The 14,236-nt window shown below is 46.2% G+C and overlaps 2 protein-coding genes across 2 annotated transcripts in view; one reads left to right on the top strand and one right to left on the bottom strand.

Annotated features, from left to right (window-relative positions):
• The first annotated feature begins 3,790 nt into the window (after positions 1 to 3,790).
• Positions 3,791 to 7,252, top strand: LOC138413578 (salivary glue protein Sgs-3). Its single transcript, XM_069537775.1, has 3 exons — positions 3,791 to 4,493; positions 6,400 to 6,510; positions 6,642 to 7,252. The coding sequence occupies exons 1-3, from the start codon at positions 3,795 to 3,797 to the stop codon at positions 6,696 to 6,698; spliced, it is 867 nt and encodes a 288-aa protein (XP_069393876.1). The 5' UTR covers positions 3,791 to 3,794; the 3' UTR covers positions 6,699 to 7,252.
• A 5,994-nt stretch (positions 7,253 to 13,246) lies between these two features.
• Positions 13,247 to 14,236, bottom strand: part of decr1 (2,4-dienoyl CoA reductase 1, mitochondrial) — a 4,433-nt gene continuing 3,443 nt past the window's right edge. The window contains exons 8-10 of the mRNA XM_069536779.1: positions 14,043 to 14,189; positions 13,743 to 13,805; positions 13,247 to 13,595 (exon numbers count right to left, since the gene is read on the bottom strand). Of these exons, the coding sequence (XP_069392880.1) occupies positions 13,536 to 13,595; positions 13,743 to 13,805; positions 14,043 to 14,189 (270 nt within the window). The 3' untranslated portion in view covers positions 13,247 to 13,535. The remainder of the gene's footprint in view (positions 13,596 to 13,742; positions 13,806 to 14,042; positions 14,190 to 14,236) is intronic.

Below are 14,236 nucleotides of genomic sequence, written 5' to 3'. Positions count from 1 at the left end.
GAGGCTGTCCGTGTCTGTGATGTCCCTGTGGAGATGTCCTCATGTTGTAGCGTATCCTCGTCTACAGACGAGGTTACTGTGACCTCTGAAACCTAATCATGAATAAAAATACCTTTAAAAACTTCATGTGTAGACAGGGTGGAGACAGAGACAGGGTAAAGACAGAGACAGTAGAGACAGACAGGGTAGAGGCAGAGACAGGGTGGAGACAGTAGAGACAGAGACAGGGTAAAAACAGAGACAGGGTGGAGACAGTAGAGACAGAGACAGGGTAAAGACAGAGACAGTAGAGACAGACAGGGTAGAGGCAGAGACAGGGTGGAGACAGTAGAGACAGAGACAGGGTAAAAACAGAGACAGGGTACAGACAGAGACAGTAGAGACAGAGACAGGGTGGAGACAGTAGAGACAGAGACAATAGAGACAGAGACAGTAGAGACAGACAGGGTAGAGGCAGAGACAGGGTGGAGACAGTAGAGACAGAGACAGGGTAGAGACAGTAGAGACAGGGTAAAGACAGAGACAGTAGAGACAGACAGGGTAGAGACAGTAGAGACAGAGACAGGGTAGAGACAGTAGAGACAGAGACAGGGTAAAGACAGAGACAATAGAGACAGACAGGGTAGAGACAGAGACAGTAGAGACAGACAGGGTAGAGACAGAGACAGGGTAGAGACAGACAGGGTGGAGACAGGGTAGAGACAGACAGGGTAGAGACAGAGACAGGGTGGAGACAGTAGAAACAGAGACAGGGTAGAGACAGGGTAGAGACAGACAGGGTAGAGACAGAGACAGGGTGGAGACAGTAGAAACAGAGACAGGGTAGAGACAGGGTAGAGACAGAGACAGGGTGGAGACAGTAGAGACAGACAGGGTAGAGACAGAGACAGGGTGGAGACAGGGTAGAGACACAGACAGGGTAGAGACACAGACAGGGTGGAGACAGTAGAGACAGACAGGGTAGAGACAGAGACAGGGTGGAGACAGGGTAGAGACAGAGACAGGGTAGAGACAGGGTAGAGACAGACAGGGTAGAGACAGAGACAGGGTGGAGACAGGGTAGAGACAGACAGGGTAGAGACAGTAGAGACAGACAGGGTAGAGATAGAGACAGGGTAGAGACAGAGACAGGGTGGAGACAGACAGGGTAGAGACAGAGACAGGGTGGAGACAGGGTAGAGACAGACAGGGTAGAGACAGAGACAGGGTGGAGACAGTAGAGACAGACAGGGTAGAGACAGAGACAGGGTAGAGACAGAGACAGGGTGGAGACAGACAGGGTAGAGACAGAGACAGGGTGGAGACAGAGACAGGGTGGAGACAGTAGAGACAGACAGGGTAGAGACAGAGACAGGGTGGAGACAGGGTAGAGACAGACAGGGTGGAGACAGTAGAGACAGAGACAGGGTGGAGACAGGGTAGAGACAGAGACAGGGTGGAGACAGTAGAGACAGAGACAGGGTGGAGACAGTAGAGACAGAGACAGGGTGGAGACAGACGGGGTAGAGACAGAGACAGGGTAGAGACAGACAGGGTAGAGACAGAGACAGGGTGGAGACAGTAGAGACAGAGACAGGGTGGAGACAGTAGAGACAGAGACAGCAGGTGAGTCGTGTCGGAACCGTCCGACCTTCATTGACCCTGGAGTCCTCGTGTGCAGAGCTTTTTTCTGTTTGATCTTTTCTCTGATAGAAAATTAACCAGCAACGTGTTCAATGAACTGATCCGGTCATTTCAGTGACATGAGAAACAGACGACTGGTTGATCTGAACATAACGTCTTATATACAGTAGAAGTATACTTATAGAAGTATAACGACTTCAGATCAGTTCAGACCGTGTTTCAGTTCAAAACCACCGAACGTTAGTTTGTTCAGTGGTTTTCTTTGTCACGTGAGAACAAACTGAATCTGTGGAAATGATTTCACCATCTACGTCCAAATTAAACAATATCAGAGAAATAATCCATTATGAAAATATTCATCATTATTTAGACCGAACACTAAATTGTGAATCAGGAGTTTAAAATGTATCAATTTGCTGGATTTGATAAACTTGTTTTCAAGTGGAATAATCGTTTTAAAAGTAAAGTTCAAGTGATAAATGTAGAATAGAAAAATGACTTCAGATTAACTATTAAAGTGTTTTAACGTTTCATAAAAATTACTTAGAGTATGAAAGTAAAAATTACTTTTAATAAAGTTTTTTTAACTAAAAAATAAAAATAGCTTGTGTTGCCAACACTACGATACTTTTTATTCTCTGTTGTAAACGCAGCTGCATGACGATGACGAACGTTTTATATTTGTCTCCAGGAGGAAAACCTGACGAAGGAAAGTGTAACTGAGTCATAACCATTGAAACTGTGAACACAGAGTCCAGCTCCAGACTGGGCCCCTCCCTCCCCCACCTGTGTGCAGGTGAGGTGTATAAAAGAGTCTTTCTCTGGGTGGAAACTAACTCCAGCAGCCGCTCACACTGAGATCTTTGTCAAACTGACGGATTTCCTGCACGAAGATGGACACGCTGCTCGTTCTCTGCTTCGCTCTCAGCTTTACCGCCTCAGGTACGAGAAACTCACTCTCACATTCGAACCATTTCACACTGAGACAAAACAAATAGATCTGTAGATGAAAGGAACAAAGCTGGTAATGGAGAGGGGGGGGGGGTGATAATATAATGCATTGATTATATGTACACGATCTCATTTAAAGCTGATAATTCATTTCTTTATTAACGAATAAAATGTTCCAGTTGTAAAATGTCAGAAAACTGAATTTCCAAAGCGACGCCTCAGTTAAGTTTGAATTTAAATTAGATTGTGAATCAGAATGATGATGTTGATCCTGATGGTGTCAGATGATCCTGGACCATGATCACAACCAGACTTGTGGACACACAACATGTCTCCTCATCTTCATCAGTAACTCCTCAGTTCATGTGTCTGCTCCTTCATCTCTATCAGACATGTCCTCATGTACAAATACTTTAAACCTGAAGTCACAAACTGTTTCTTCTAATGTAGAGAATCTGTTGTTGTGTTGATGTCTTCAGTTCATCAGCATCTATTGTCCTCGTGTCCTGGAGACGGATCCTCACATGAGACTCTGAGCTTCAGTTACTGCTCAGAAAGTGTCTCTGTAGTTTGACTCTTGTTGAGTGAAGGACAGAGGACGTTGCTGCTTGTTGACATCGATGAGACAAACTGGATATGAGACAAACTGGATATGAGACAAATCAAATGTGATGATTGATTGAGAAGAATCATTTTCAGAATTGATTCATCTGGTGCTGACATGAGAAACTAAGGATGAAAACTGATTCAGATTCAGTTTCTCTCTTTGTACCAGTAACACAATGTTCTTCTTCTTCTTTACTTTAGTTTCTTCCACTATGACAAACTCTGCCACGTCGACCACTTCAGGGTTGTCTACCAGCAGTCCAGATGTTTCTACGCTCCCTGTAACCACGACGACTGACAAGAAGGTCCACTCGAGCAGAGGAACAACTGAGACAACCCGTCCACCTGGTAGCACCCCCACAATGGACACCAGAAACCCTACAACTCACGGGGCCTCCACACGTCCACCTGGTAGCAGCCCCACAATGGACACCAGAAACCCTACAACTCACGGGGCCTCCACCCGTCCACCTGGTAGCACCCCCACAATGGACACCAGCAACCCTACAACTCACGGGGCCTCCACACGTCCACCTGGTAGCACCCCCACAATGGACACCAGAAACCCTACAACTCACGGGGCCTCCACCCGTCCACCTGGTAGCACCCCCACAATGGACACCAGAAACCCTACAACTCACGGGGCCTCCACCCGTCCACCTGGTAGCACCCCCACAATGGACACCAGAAACCCTACAACTCACGGGGCCTCCACCCGTCCACCTGGTAGCACCCCCACAATGGACACCAGCAACCCTACAACTCACGGGGCCTCCACCCGTCCACCTGGTAGCACCCCCACAATGGACACCAGAAACCCTACAACTCATGGACCCAATGTACCCACAGGAACCAGTCACACCCTCAGCTCCACTATCAGAGGAACCAGCACCACCCCTGAACACCACAGAAACTCCTCGACTGGCCCCAGTGTCACCAAGTCACTTTCACCAGCAGCAGCCACTACGCGATCCCACAGCACAACAACAAACAAACTCAGCAACACAACGGAAACCCACGTTACCGTGACGACCACTGAAACAAACACAACATCAAGCACCGCACATACAACAGACAACAGCAACAGTACCAACATCAACTCTACCACAACGAAGTCCAATAGCACCATGGCAACAGGGGCTGGGACTGCAATGCCTGTTTCAGTTTTCCCACTTGAACCAATCACGTCCAAGAGCACAACCCCAAGTATGACCACACCTGCAGCCGGCGGTGGTGTACCTGGATGGGGGATAGCTCTGCTGGTTCTGGCAGCTCTGATCCTGCTAGTGCTGATCCTGCTGCTGATAGCACTGGTGAGCACACACACACACACACACGTTTATGTTGACATGAAAATGTTTAACAACCTCGTGTTCTATACAGGAAGTGTTCATTCACTCAGTCTGTAAATGCAACCAAACGTATTTTGGATATGTAAACAGTATCTGCAGGTGAAAATATGAAAACCCCTCTGGTGACCACCTTTAGGTTTTATATGTTAAATCATTACAATGCAGGACTCGACTCGAGACACATGAAATACTGTAATTCAGATTAAAAGGCCTGAAGTCACAGCAATCTTTAAATATACGTCTTTAAGAAAGCCTCTTGTACACAGCTGTACTCAACCGAAGAAAATCTACATCAACTAAAAATCAACTCTTCAACATATCAATCTTTTTTAGATTCAGCTCATGGTCACGAGCTCTGGGTAGTGACCGAAAGAACGAGGTTACCAATAAAAGTGTTGGGTGTCCGAGCTCAGCCTTAGAGTCGGAGCTCGGAGAAAAACCACTGCTCCTTCATGAACTGTTGAGATGGTTCATGCATCTAGTTAGGATCCTCCCGAGTGCTTTCCTGTGGAGGTTAATGGGGGGGACCAGGAGGGGACCCTGGTAGGACACAGAACTACATATCCCCTTCAGGCATGGGAACGCCTCATTATAAACAAGGAAGAGCTGGACGACATAGGTAAAGACAATGCATGATGGGAACAAATCCCTGTCAGTTGTGACATTTTCACACTCTGAGCCTCAGATGTTGAACATAAAGTTAACAAAGGGTTAACCTGCTGGTTTTTAATCAATAATCGATGGCTCCTCCTGTTACTGAAACAACAGTTTCCTTGTTGTCTTTGTTTGAATCCTCGTCTACATCTTTGTGTGGAATCAAACCCACATGCAAGGGAGATAGAAATACAACCGTCAGTTCAGCAGCAAAGATTTATTGTCAAGAGAAACGCTGGCTGGGAGAGCGGAGTGTGTTTTGTGAATTCGGTCTGCTTCGTCCCCAGAGCCCCAGAGACACCATGGCCTTGTTCTACCAGCACATTCATTTTATTACAAGTGAAGACAACCCGCTGGACTTAGGCTACTCAAACACCCCACCTGCCTCAAGAGCGCAAACGTCATTCTTGTGCCTAACAGACCAAACCCAGTCTGCTTGAATGACTTCTGTCACGTGGCTTTCACTCCAATAGCCATGAAGTGGTTAGGGATCACATCCCCACGAATCGAGAAATCTTACAGGTTTGATTGTAGAATCAACCGGTCCCCAGACGACGCCATGTCCACCACCCTTCATCTCACTTTGTCTCATCTGGGAAACCTCTCCCTGAATGTTGACCAAGGAAATGGTCATCGACTTCAGGAAGTCCCGTACTGAGCATCACGAGTTCCTGGTAAAGCAAGACGGTCTGTCCTCGGCCACTCCCTCCACGGCCATCGTCAAGAAGCCCAACTGTGGATGGCCCCCTGCTGGAGGCTCAAGCCTTCCCACTTCAACCGTCACCACCTGCTACAGGGGCACCACTGAAAGAGTTCTGACCAACTGCATCACTGCCTGATTCGATGGCCGCACAAGAGCCGAACAGAAAGAGCCGAACAGAAAGAGCTGAACAGTAGAGTTGTTCTCCCTCCAGGACCACCAGGCTTCTGAACAGCTTCGTACCACAGGCTGTGTCCATCGGTTCTTATTCATGGGAAACTGATGGTAGAGGAGGGACGTTTATATTTGTGATTGTACGCTTGTGCGTGAGAAAATGACAATAAAGAAAAATCTTGAAATCTTGAAACACTTTTCTCCTGATCAGTGTGAGACCAGAGATTATCTGACCAGTGAGAAAGTGGTCGGAGGAGAGAACATCGATCAACCGATGAACCAGGAGGCTACAGCCCTCGGCTTGTCATCGATTTAACAATGTTGATGCTTCTTCTACAGCTGGTGTGGTGCTGCTGCCGCGGGGGGGGGCAGAGAGGCTACGAACAATTCGATGACATCCCTCTGTACACAACCCACAGTCGCTTCGAGGGACCCAACGGACAACCATACGTAAGTGAACAGTTACTACAACCAATCACAAAATGTCCTCACAAGGACACATCATAATCCAGATGTCCTCGCTGATGTCCTCACATCTGACAACAACCTCAAAGCTTCATCCCACAATTGATCTTTTTCAGGCAGAACTGGAGAAGCCGAGGAAGAGCCGGACGGGGGCGTACACGGTGAACCAATGAGGACACTTGATGATCCATTAACCAAAACAACGACATCAAACACACTTTTAAATTCTGCTTTTAATTCTCGTCTCTAAGACGCTGTGGAGCTCAAATCTAAAAAAAACTAAATGTAAACAATAAAGAGAAATAATAATCAGTCCATTCCAATGTGTATTTTAAATCAGGACAGTACTCCTCGTTATATTTCCAACTTCTTAAAAACATGAAAACTCTGATAAATTGCTGAATGTTTATCATCTTATTGTATAATTTGTATTTAAGACATTGTCACGACTAATTTGTCAACATTTTAATTTAATATTTTTACTTTGACTTTGAGCTTGACATAAAGTTGTTGATGTGACTATTATTGTGATCTTCGTTGTTTAATACAATCTTACAACATGTTGGGTCGGTCCTCCCGTCTTCTACCATCAGTAACTCTTCAGTTCATGTGTCTGAATGTGAGACAAATCAGATGTGACTGATTGTCCATCATTATTGCTGTATAACTGCTAAATGATCAGATTTTCATTTACTGGCTCTTTACATTTTGAAAAACTTGAAAGCCCTTTTTTTTTTTACAAACTGATAATCCTATTTTTAATATATAAACAAAGTTATCTTTTTGTACTTTAAAATATTGTGATATTTTCATCTCTACATTTACAGTGTTTGTTTTATATATATATATACAGTATATATATAAATGATCATTAAAATAATTGTACACGTAATTCATTGAAAACATTATTTGATTACAGACAGTTCTATTTTAATTATGTTGATTATAATGATGATGATTATGTGAACAGATTCTATATTTCCCCTCATCATACCAATATTGCATGTTCTTATTGTTGGTGTTATGTATATATATATATATATATATATATATATATTTCAGTACAGTATTATACAGTACTATAATAATTCCTCTAAATGTTGTTTTTATTACAAGATCTTTTCAGGAAGTGTTTTCTAGATATTATAACAGAACCTTCACCAATACTAAATCAAATGCACGTATGGTATTAAATCGAATATATGATACTGCCACTGGTGTTCATCACATTCAGTGGTCGTCCTAAGTTTGGCAGAAACTCCGTGTCCCACTTTCTTCTTTATTGTGTTAAATTCCAGCCTGAAAGTTGATCCTCATTGTTGCTGCACAGATTTTCAACCAAAGTCCGGGTGTGTTTTTCGGCTGCGTCACAAAGACAGGACGAGGTGTGTGTGGAGGTGCAGCAGCTGAGTGTTTGATGTGAGGTGATGAAGCTGATATGGACATACAGAACCTGGGCTGGGTTCTGCTGTGTTTACTCAGCACCAACACACTTTGACTTTCATGGCTTTGTTTGTTTCATTGACTTGAATCATTTCATTTGTGTTTCGCTTCAGTGTTAAGAAGCATCATCAAAGTTTATAATTCTGTTCAGTATTGTTGATTCTCATCAATGTCACTTTTATATATTTGAAAACATTCAACCGTCAGGAACAGTTTAACGAGGCTGAAGATAACGGCCGGACGTTCAGAGAATGGGATCCAAGGAAAAGGGGCGTGCTGCACATGGTCAGGTTCAGTGGTATTTACCTTGATTGACGGCTGACGTGTGATCAGTTGTCAAAGGAACATTATCAGTGTTTTTATTCAGGGCTCGGCCTTGTTGACTTTTACTTTTTATCAAACTTCCCCTCAGCAACGTGACGACCTGAGGTCCCGCCCACAGGTTGACCAGGGTCATGCTGTTGACTCAGGTGAACTGAAACTAGGGTTTCGTTGAGCTGGACAGTGTAAACTGTAAACCAGGTTCAAATGGAAGGGTTCAGGAGAATCTCAACAAACATCAGGTGCTCAGCTCTAAAGGTGCAGTTTCTTCACAGATTACATTTTAAACAACTTTGTCCCCAAGGACATCGAATAAAGAGCAAATATTAAAGTTAAATAAAATAATACACCATTAGTTGTGTTGAAAATATGGTTTAAAACTTTAAGAATCATGAGATGAATCAGCATTTAAAGAGAAAACATGACACCAGAGGTAAAAATCTGTTTCACATCAAACAACAGCAACTGAAAGAATATTTAACAAAAAATATATTAAAATGAGACAGAGAGAAATAACTCAAATAGTTTGTGATCAACTAGTGATTAGAACAGTTTCCTGGTTTGTTTCTTAATGACAATCTTTGAAATAAAAAAATGATTTTATAAGAAGACTTATAATTGATGACGCAAACAGTGAAACAGCGACAGAACAAACACTGTTGGTTTCTATGGACTCACTGGGTTTGACTGTTCTTCATGTTTGATTACTGTTTTATTTCCCGTCAGCACAGACTCACCTGAACGTGTCGTCAGCAGGTCTCTAAAGACCTGGTGTGGAGACCTCTGGCTCACACAGTCCTGCTGTCTGTCTCTAAAGACCTGGTGTGGAGACCTCTGGCTCACACAGTCCTGCTGTCTGTCTCTAAAGACCTGGTGTGGAGACCTCTGGCTCACACAGTCCTGCTGTCTGTCTCTAAAGACCTGGTGTGGAGACCTCTGGCTCACACAGTCCTGCACGTCTTTGAGTTTCAGGACTTTTCCACCGTGGGGTTTCACAGTGTGGAAGATGAAGGATCAGCCAGTTCAAAGTGTCTCCTGGTTGCTGCAGGAGCCTGTGGTGTCTGGAGAATGTGTGGACGCCCCCTGCTGGGCAGGGTCAGTAGTTTCAGAGGCGTCTGTTCACCCTTGGATCTGAGTGTTTCTGGACCTGGACGTTGCGGCTCTGGCTGCTGGTCTGAGATCTGTAAGGATTATCAACCTGCTGCTGGAGCTCTGGAGAGACTATCTGATGGGACATGAGCGCCTCCTGTTGGAGGAGCACATTCTGGGTTTCGTTGCTCCTCACACTGATGATCCTTTGCCTCCTTTAGGTCTTTGTCCCAGTGCTGATAAGTGTGTTGACCCTGGAGGAGGTGGAAGGTGAACCTGCCAGACTGAAGCGTCTCAATAAGAACAAAGTCCACCAGAAGGTGGACCCTGGAGACGTCTTGTGAACTGAGAGGAACCTGCCAGGAGGAGTTTGTATAAAGCTCCACTAACAGAGCAGCTGTCTGACCCGAGTCTCATCAACTATATATTTCTTTTATATGTATAAATTGATGTTTTTGTACGAGTGTCTCATTGAAAGATTGATGGAATTCAGTTTCCTTGTAAAAATCTAAAATGTCTGTGTCTCTGAGTGCATGCTGGGAGTTTGGTGAGTTTGACGTCAGCAGGTTGAAAACAGAAATGTATTCTGGTAAAAAAAAAAAAACCTGAGACATCAACACAGGTGAGTCTGAAGGGGTGGGGCTTACTGCAGAGTTGGGCTCATGCTGATTCCCAGAAGTTCAACCAGACTCACCTGAGACAGCGAAGTGCAGGAGGCCGTCCGTGGTTCATGTTCACGTGTTAAACAGTTAAACATCAGACCTGTTGAGGTGAACGAGGTAAAATGTGATCGGGGTCACCCAGGGTTTAGGATCGGGGTCACCCGGGGTTTAGGGTCGGGGTTTAGGATCGTGGTCACCCGGGGTTTAGGATCGTGGTCACCCGGGGTTTAGGGTTGGGGTCACCCGGGGTTTAGGGTCGGAGTCACCCAGTGTTTAGGGTCGGGGTCACCCAGGGTTTAGGATCAGGGTCACCCGGGGTTTAGGGTCGGAGTCACCCAGTGTTTAGGGTCGGGGTCACCCAGGGTTTAGGGTCAGGGTCACCCAGAGTTTAGGATCAGGGTCACCCAGGGTTTAGGGTCGGAGTCACCCAGTGTTTAGGATCGGGGTCACCCGGGGTTTAGGGTCGGGTCACCCAGGGTTTAGGATCAGGGTCACCCAGGGTTTAGGATCAGGGTCACCCAGGGTTTAGGATCAGGGTCACCCAGGGTTTAGGGTCGGGGTCACCCAGGGTTTAGGATTGGGGTCACCCGGGGTTTAGGGTCGGGGTCACCCAGAGTTTAGGATCCGGGTCACCCAGGGTTTAGGATCAGGGTCACCCAGGGTTTAGGGTCGGGGTCACCCAGGGTTTAGGGTCGGAGTCACCCAGGGTTTAGGGTCGGAGTCACCCAGGGTTTAGGGTCGGGGTCACCCAGGGTTTAGGATCAGGGTCACCCAGGGTTTAGGGTCGGGGTCACCCAGGGTTTAGGGTCGGGGTCACCCAGAGTTTAGGATCGGGGTCACCCGGGGTTTAGGATCAGGGTCACCCAGGGTTTAGGGTCGGAGTCACCCAGTGTTTAGGATCGGGGTCACCCGGGGTTTAGGGTCGGGTCACCCAGGGTTTAGGATCAGGGTCACCCAGGGTTTAGGGTCGGGGTCACCCAGGGTTTAGGATCAGGGTCACCCAGGGTTTAGGGTCGGCGTCACCCAGGGTTTAGGATTGGGGTCACCCGGGGTTTAGGGTCGGGGCCACCCAGAGTTTAGCATCCGGGTCACCCAGGGTTTAGGGTCGGGGTCACCCAGGGTTTAGGATCAGGGTCACCCAGGGTTTAGGGTCGGAGTCACCCAGGGTTTAGGGTCGGAGTCACCCAGGGTTTAGGGTCGGGGTCACCCAGGGTTTAGGATCAGGGTCACCCAGTGTTTAGGGTCGGGGTCACCCAGGGTTTAGGGTCAGGGTCACCCAGTGTTTAGGGTCGGGGTCACCCAGGGTTTAGGGTCGGGGTCACCCAGTGTTTAGGATCAGGGTCACCCAGGGTTTAGGGTCGGAGTCATCCAGTGTTTAGGGTCGGGGTCACCCAGGGTTTAGGGTCGGGGTCACCCAGTCTTTAGGATCAGGGTCACCCAGTGTTTAGGGTCGGGGTCACCCAGGGTTTAGTGTCGGGGTCACCCAGTGTTTAGGGTCGGGGTCACCCGGGGTTTAGGGTCGGAGTCACCCAGTGTTTAGGGTCGGGGTCACCCAGGGTTTAGGGTCGGGGTCACCCAGGGTTTAGGGTCGGGGTCACCCAGGGTTTAGGGTCGGGGTCACCCAGTCTTTAGGATCAGGGTCACCCAGTGTTTAGGGTCGGGGTCACCCAGGGTTTAGTGTCGGGGTCACCCAGTGTTTAGGGTCGGGGTCACCCGGGGTTTAGGGTCGGAGTCACCCAGTGTTTAGGGTCGGGGTCACCCAGGGTTTAGGGTCGGGGTCACCCAGTCTTTAGGATCAGGGTCACCCAGTGTTTAGGGTCGGGGTCACCCAGGGTTTAGTGTCGGGGTCACCCAGTGTTTAGGGTCGGGGTCACCCAGGGTTTAGGGTCGGGGTCACCCAGGGTTTAGGGTCGGAGTCACCCAGGGTTTAGGGTCGGGGTCACCCAGGGTTTAGGATCGGGGTCACCCAGGGTTTAGGGTCGGGGTCACCCAGGGTTTAGGGTCGGGGTCACCCAGTGTAGTGACTCTCCTGTAGAGTCACAGACAGTGGGCAGTGTTCCTGGTGCGTAGTTTTTAGAGAAAATAATGAGATTATGTCCATATTTGTCCTTTTGGGTCTTGTCCCCATTTACAGTTTTTTTGGATTGCTTACACACTAAAATTAAAAGTAGTACACTATTAGCAAAACCTTACACTCAAGAAGCAAAACATCAGCCCATATTTGCACAACTATAAGCACATTGTCAACCTCACACTTGCTGCAAAACTCTACACACAGTGATTTGCAAAACACTAAACACACTTAACATACATTACACACAAAAATCTATCATCAAGTCCCGTCCTTGCAATACCAAAGCACTGACTGTCAAATGACCACACCGGCCAACCAATTGGTTCAACACAGTCATCAGGTGTGCAAACACTTGTCTGCTTAATTGTAGACACAACAATCAGGTGTGTAAGCACTTTAAAAAGCAGTAGGTGAGTTCATCGTTCTCCAACGTAACAGCATCAAATCAAATCAATCATATGGTTGTCATATAATGTTGTCTGGGACAATGTGTCTTTCCACCGCTCTGCTCTGGTTCAGAACTGGTTTCAGCAACATCCACATTTCACCGTCCTATATAGATAGATAGAGTACTTTATTCATCCCCGGAGGGAAATTAAGTATATCTTCCACCATACTCTCCATTCCTCAACCCTATAGAAGAGTTTTTCTCGGCATGGCGGTGGAAGGTATATGATCTCCGTCTCCAGGCTGAGGTACCGTGTTGAGAAATAAATGAGTTTCTTCAGTCTGCAACATTGGTCTTGTGTAGTGTTTGGTGAATTTACATTATATTTGTACTTTGTTGATAGTAGCCTACTCTAATCATGGGGAAGTAGAAGTGCTAAAAGTGTTTTAGGTTTATCACAGCAGAGTGTAACTCGTGCAAACAGAGTATAGTAATGTGAAACGTTTGTGTTTCATATAGTAACAAAGTGTGGTTTTTAAAAAGAAGTGTATACTTTTTACAAGTGTTTCATTTTGCAAAGGATCTGTAGTGTTTTGCTAATTGTGTGTAGTGTTTTGAAAACACGGGCCCTGTTTTGAAACTCGTGCTTAAGCAATCGAGAAAAACTGTAAAATGAACTTCCATGAAATCGTTGTCATGAGATAAAGCTGCAGAGACAACCTGTGTTACAATTAATCAGACGAGTTGTAAACAAGTTTTTATTGAACTTAATTGTTTGTTGTTAAATTCTCAGTTAAAGATGTGAAGGAGGAAACTTCATTACTAATCTTTAATGCTAACTAATCCAACCATAACTAACCTCATCGCTTTACTCACCATCACAGTCAAGAGAAAATCAAAACATGGTAAATTCACTGAGCATGTGCAGAATGTCACGTGACATCAGAGTCAGCTGATCAGTTCATTGACAGGAAGGCGTCAGAGACACAGTCCCCCTGTCTCCATAGTAACAAGGCAGTGGTCAGAGTGGTTGTTATGATCCTTTAGTTCCTCGAATCATTTTCTCCATCGCTGTCCACTGATCTGGAGTCACCTGACAAACAAAAACATTTTGAAGTGAAACAAATTCAAGTTGAGTTTCATGTTCATTTTATTTCAAACGTCACTCGTCAGGACGAAGGTTCATCTCATGTTCTGTTCAATAATGTGAGACGTGGATCAGAGGGTCAGTAAAACTCACCCTGCGAAGGTCGTTAAACTCTCCGGCCATCGACACGAACTCTCCTCCGTCGAACCGGATCACCTGAACACACATCAACTACATCCTGATGGTGGAATCAGACTCAATCACACTGGCTGACGATGAGTCTGAGCTGAGACCAGAGTCTGAGTTAAACCCCGACATAAGTCCAGACCTATAATCTGGTTGAATCTAGATCCAAAACCAGTCTGAATCTGAACCTCATACCAATCTAAACCCTGAACTCAAACTGATCTAAATGATTTTGAGAAGTGTGATCTGAAACCAGTATCAACTCACAGCTCCAGACATCCAGGTGGCATAGTCGCTGCTCATGTATGCTGCCAGGTTTGCGATCTCTGCTGGTTTTCCGAGACGACCAGTCGGGATCCGACCAATCATTGCCTTCTCAAACGCTCCTGTTGGATCCAAACGACTGAACGCCCCCTGAACACAACAACAACAACAACAACAACAACAACAACAACTCATTA

This window comes from Paralichthys olivaceus, chromosome 13 (assembly GCF_024713975.1).
Source record: "Paralichthys olivaceus isolate ysfri-2021 chromosome 13, ASM2471397v2, whole genome shotgun sequence".
Taxonomy (NCBI): Eukaryota; Metazoa; Chordata; class Actinopteri; order Pleuronectiformes; family Paralichthyidae; genus Paralichthys; species Paralichthys olivaceus.
The sequence above is the reverse complement of the archived record's forward strand: the minus strand, read 5'-3'. Positions and strand labels throughout refer to the sequence as shown.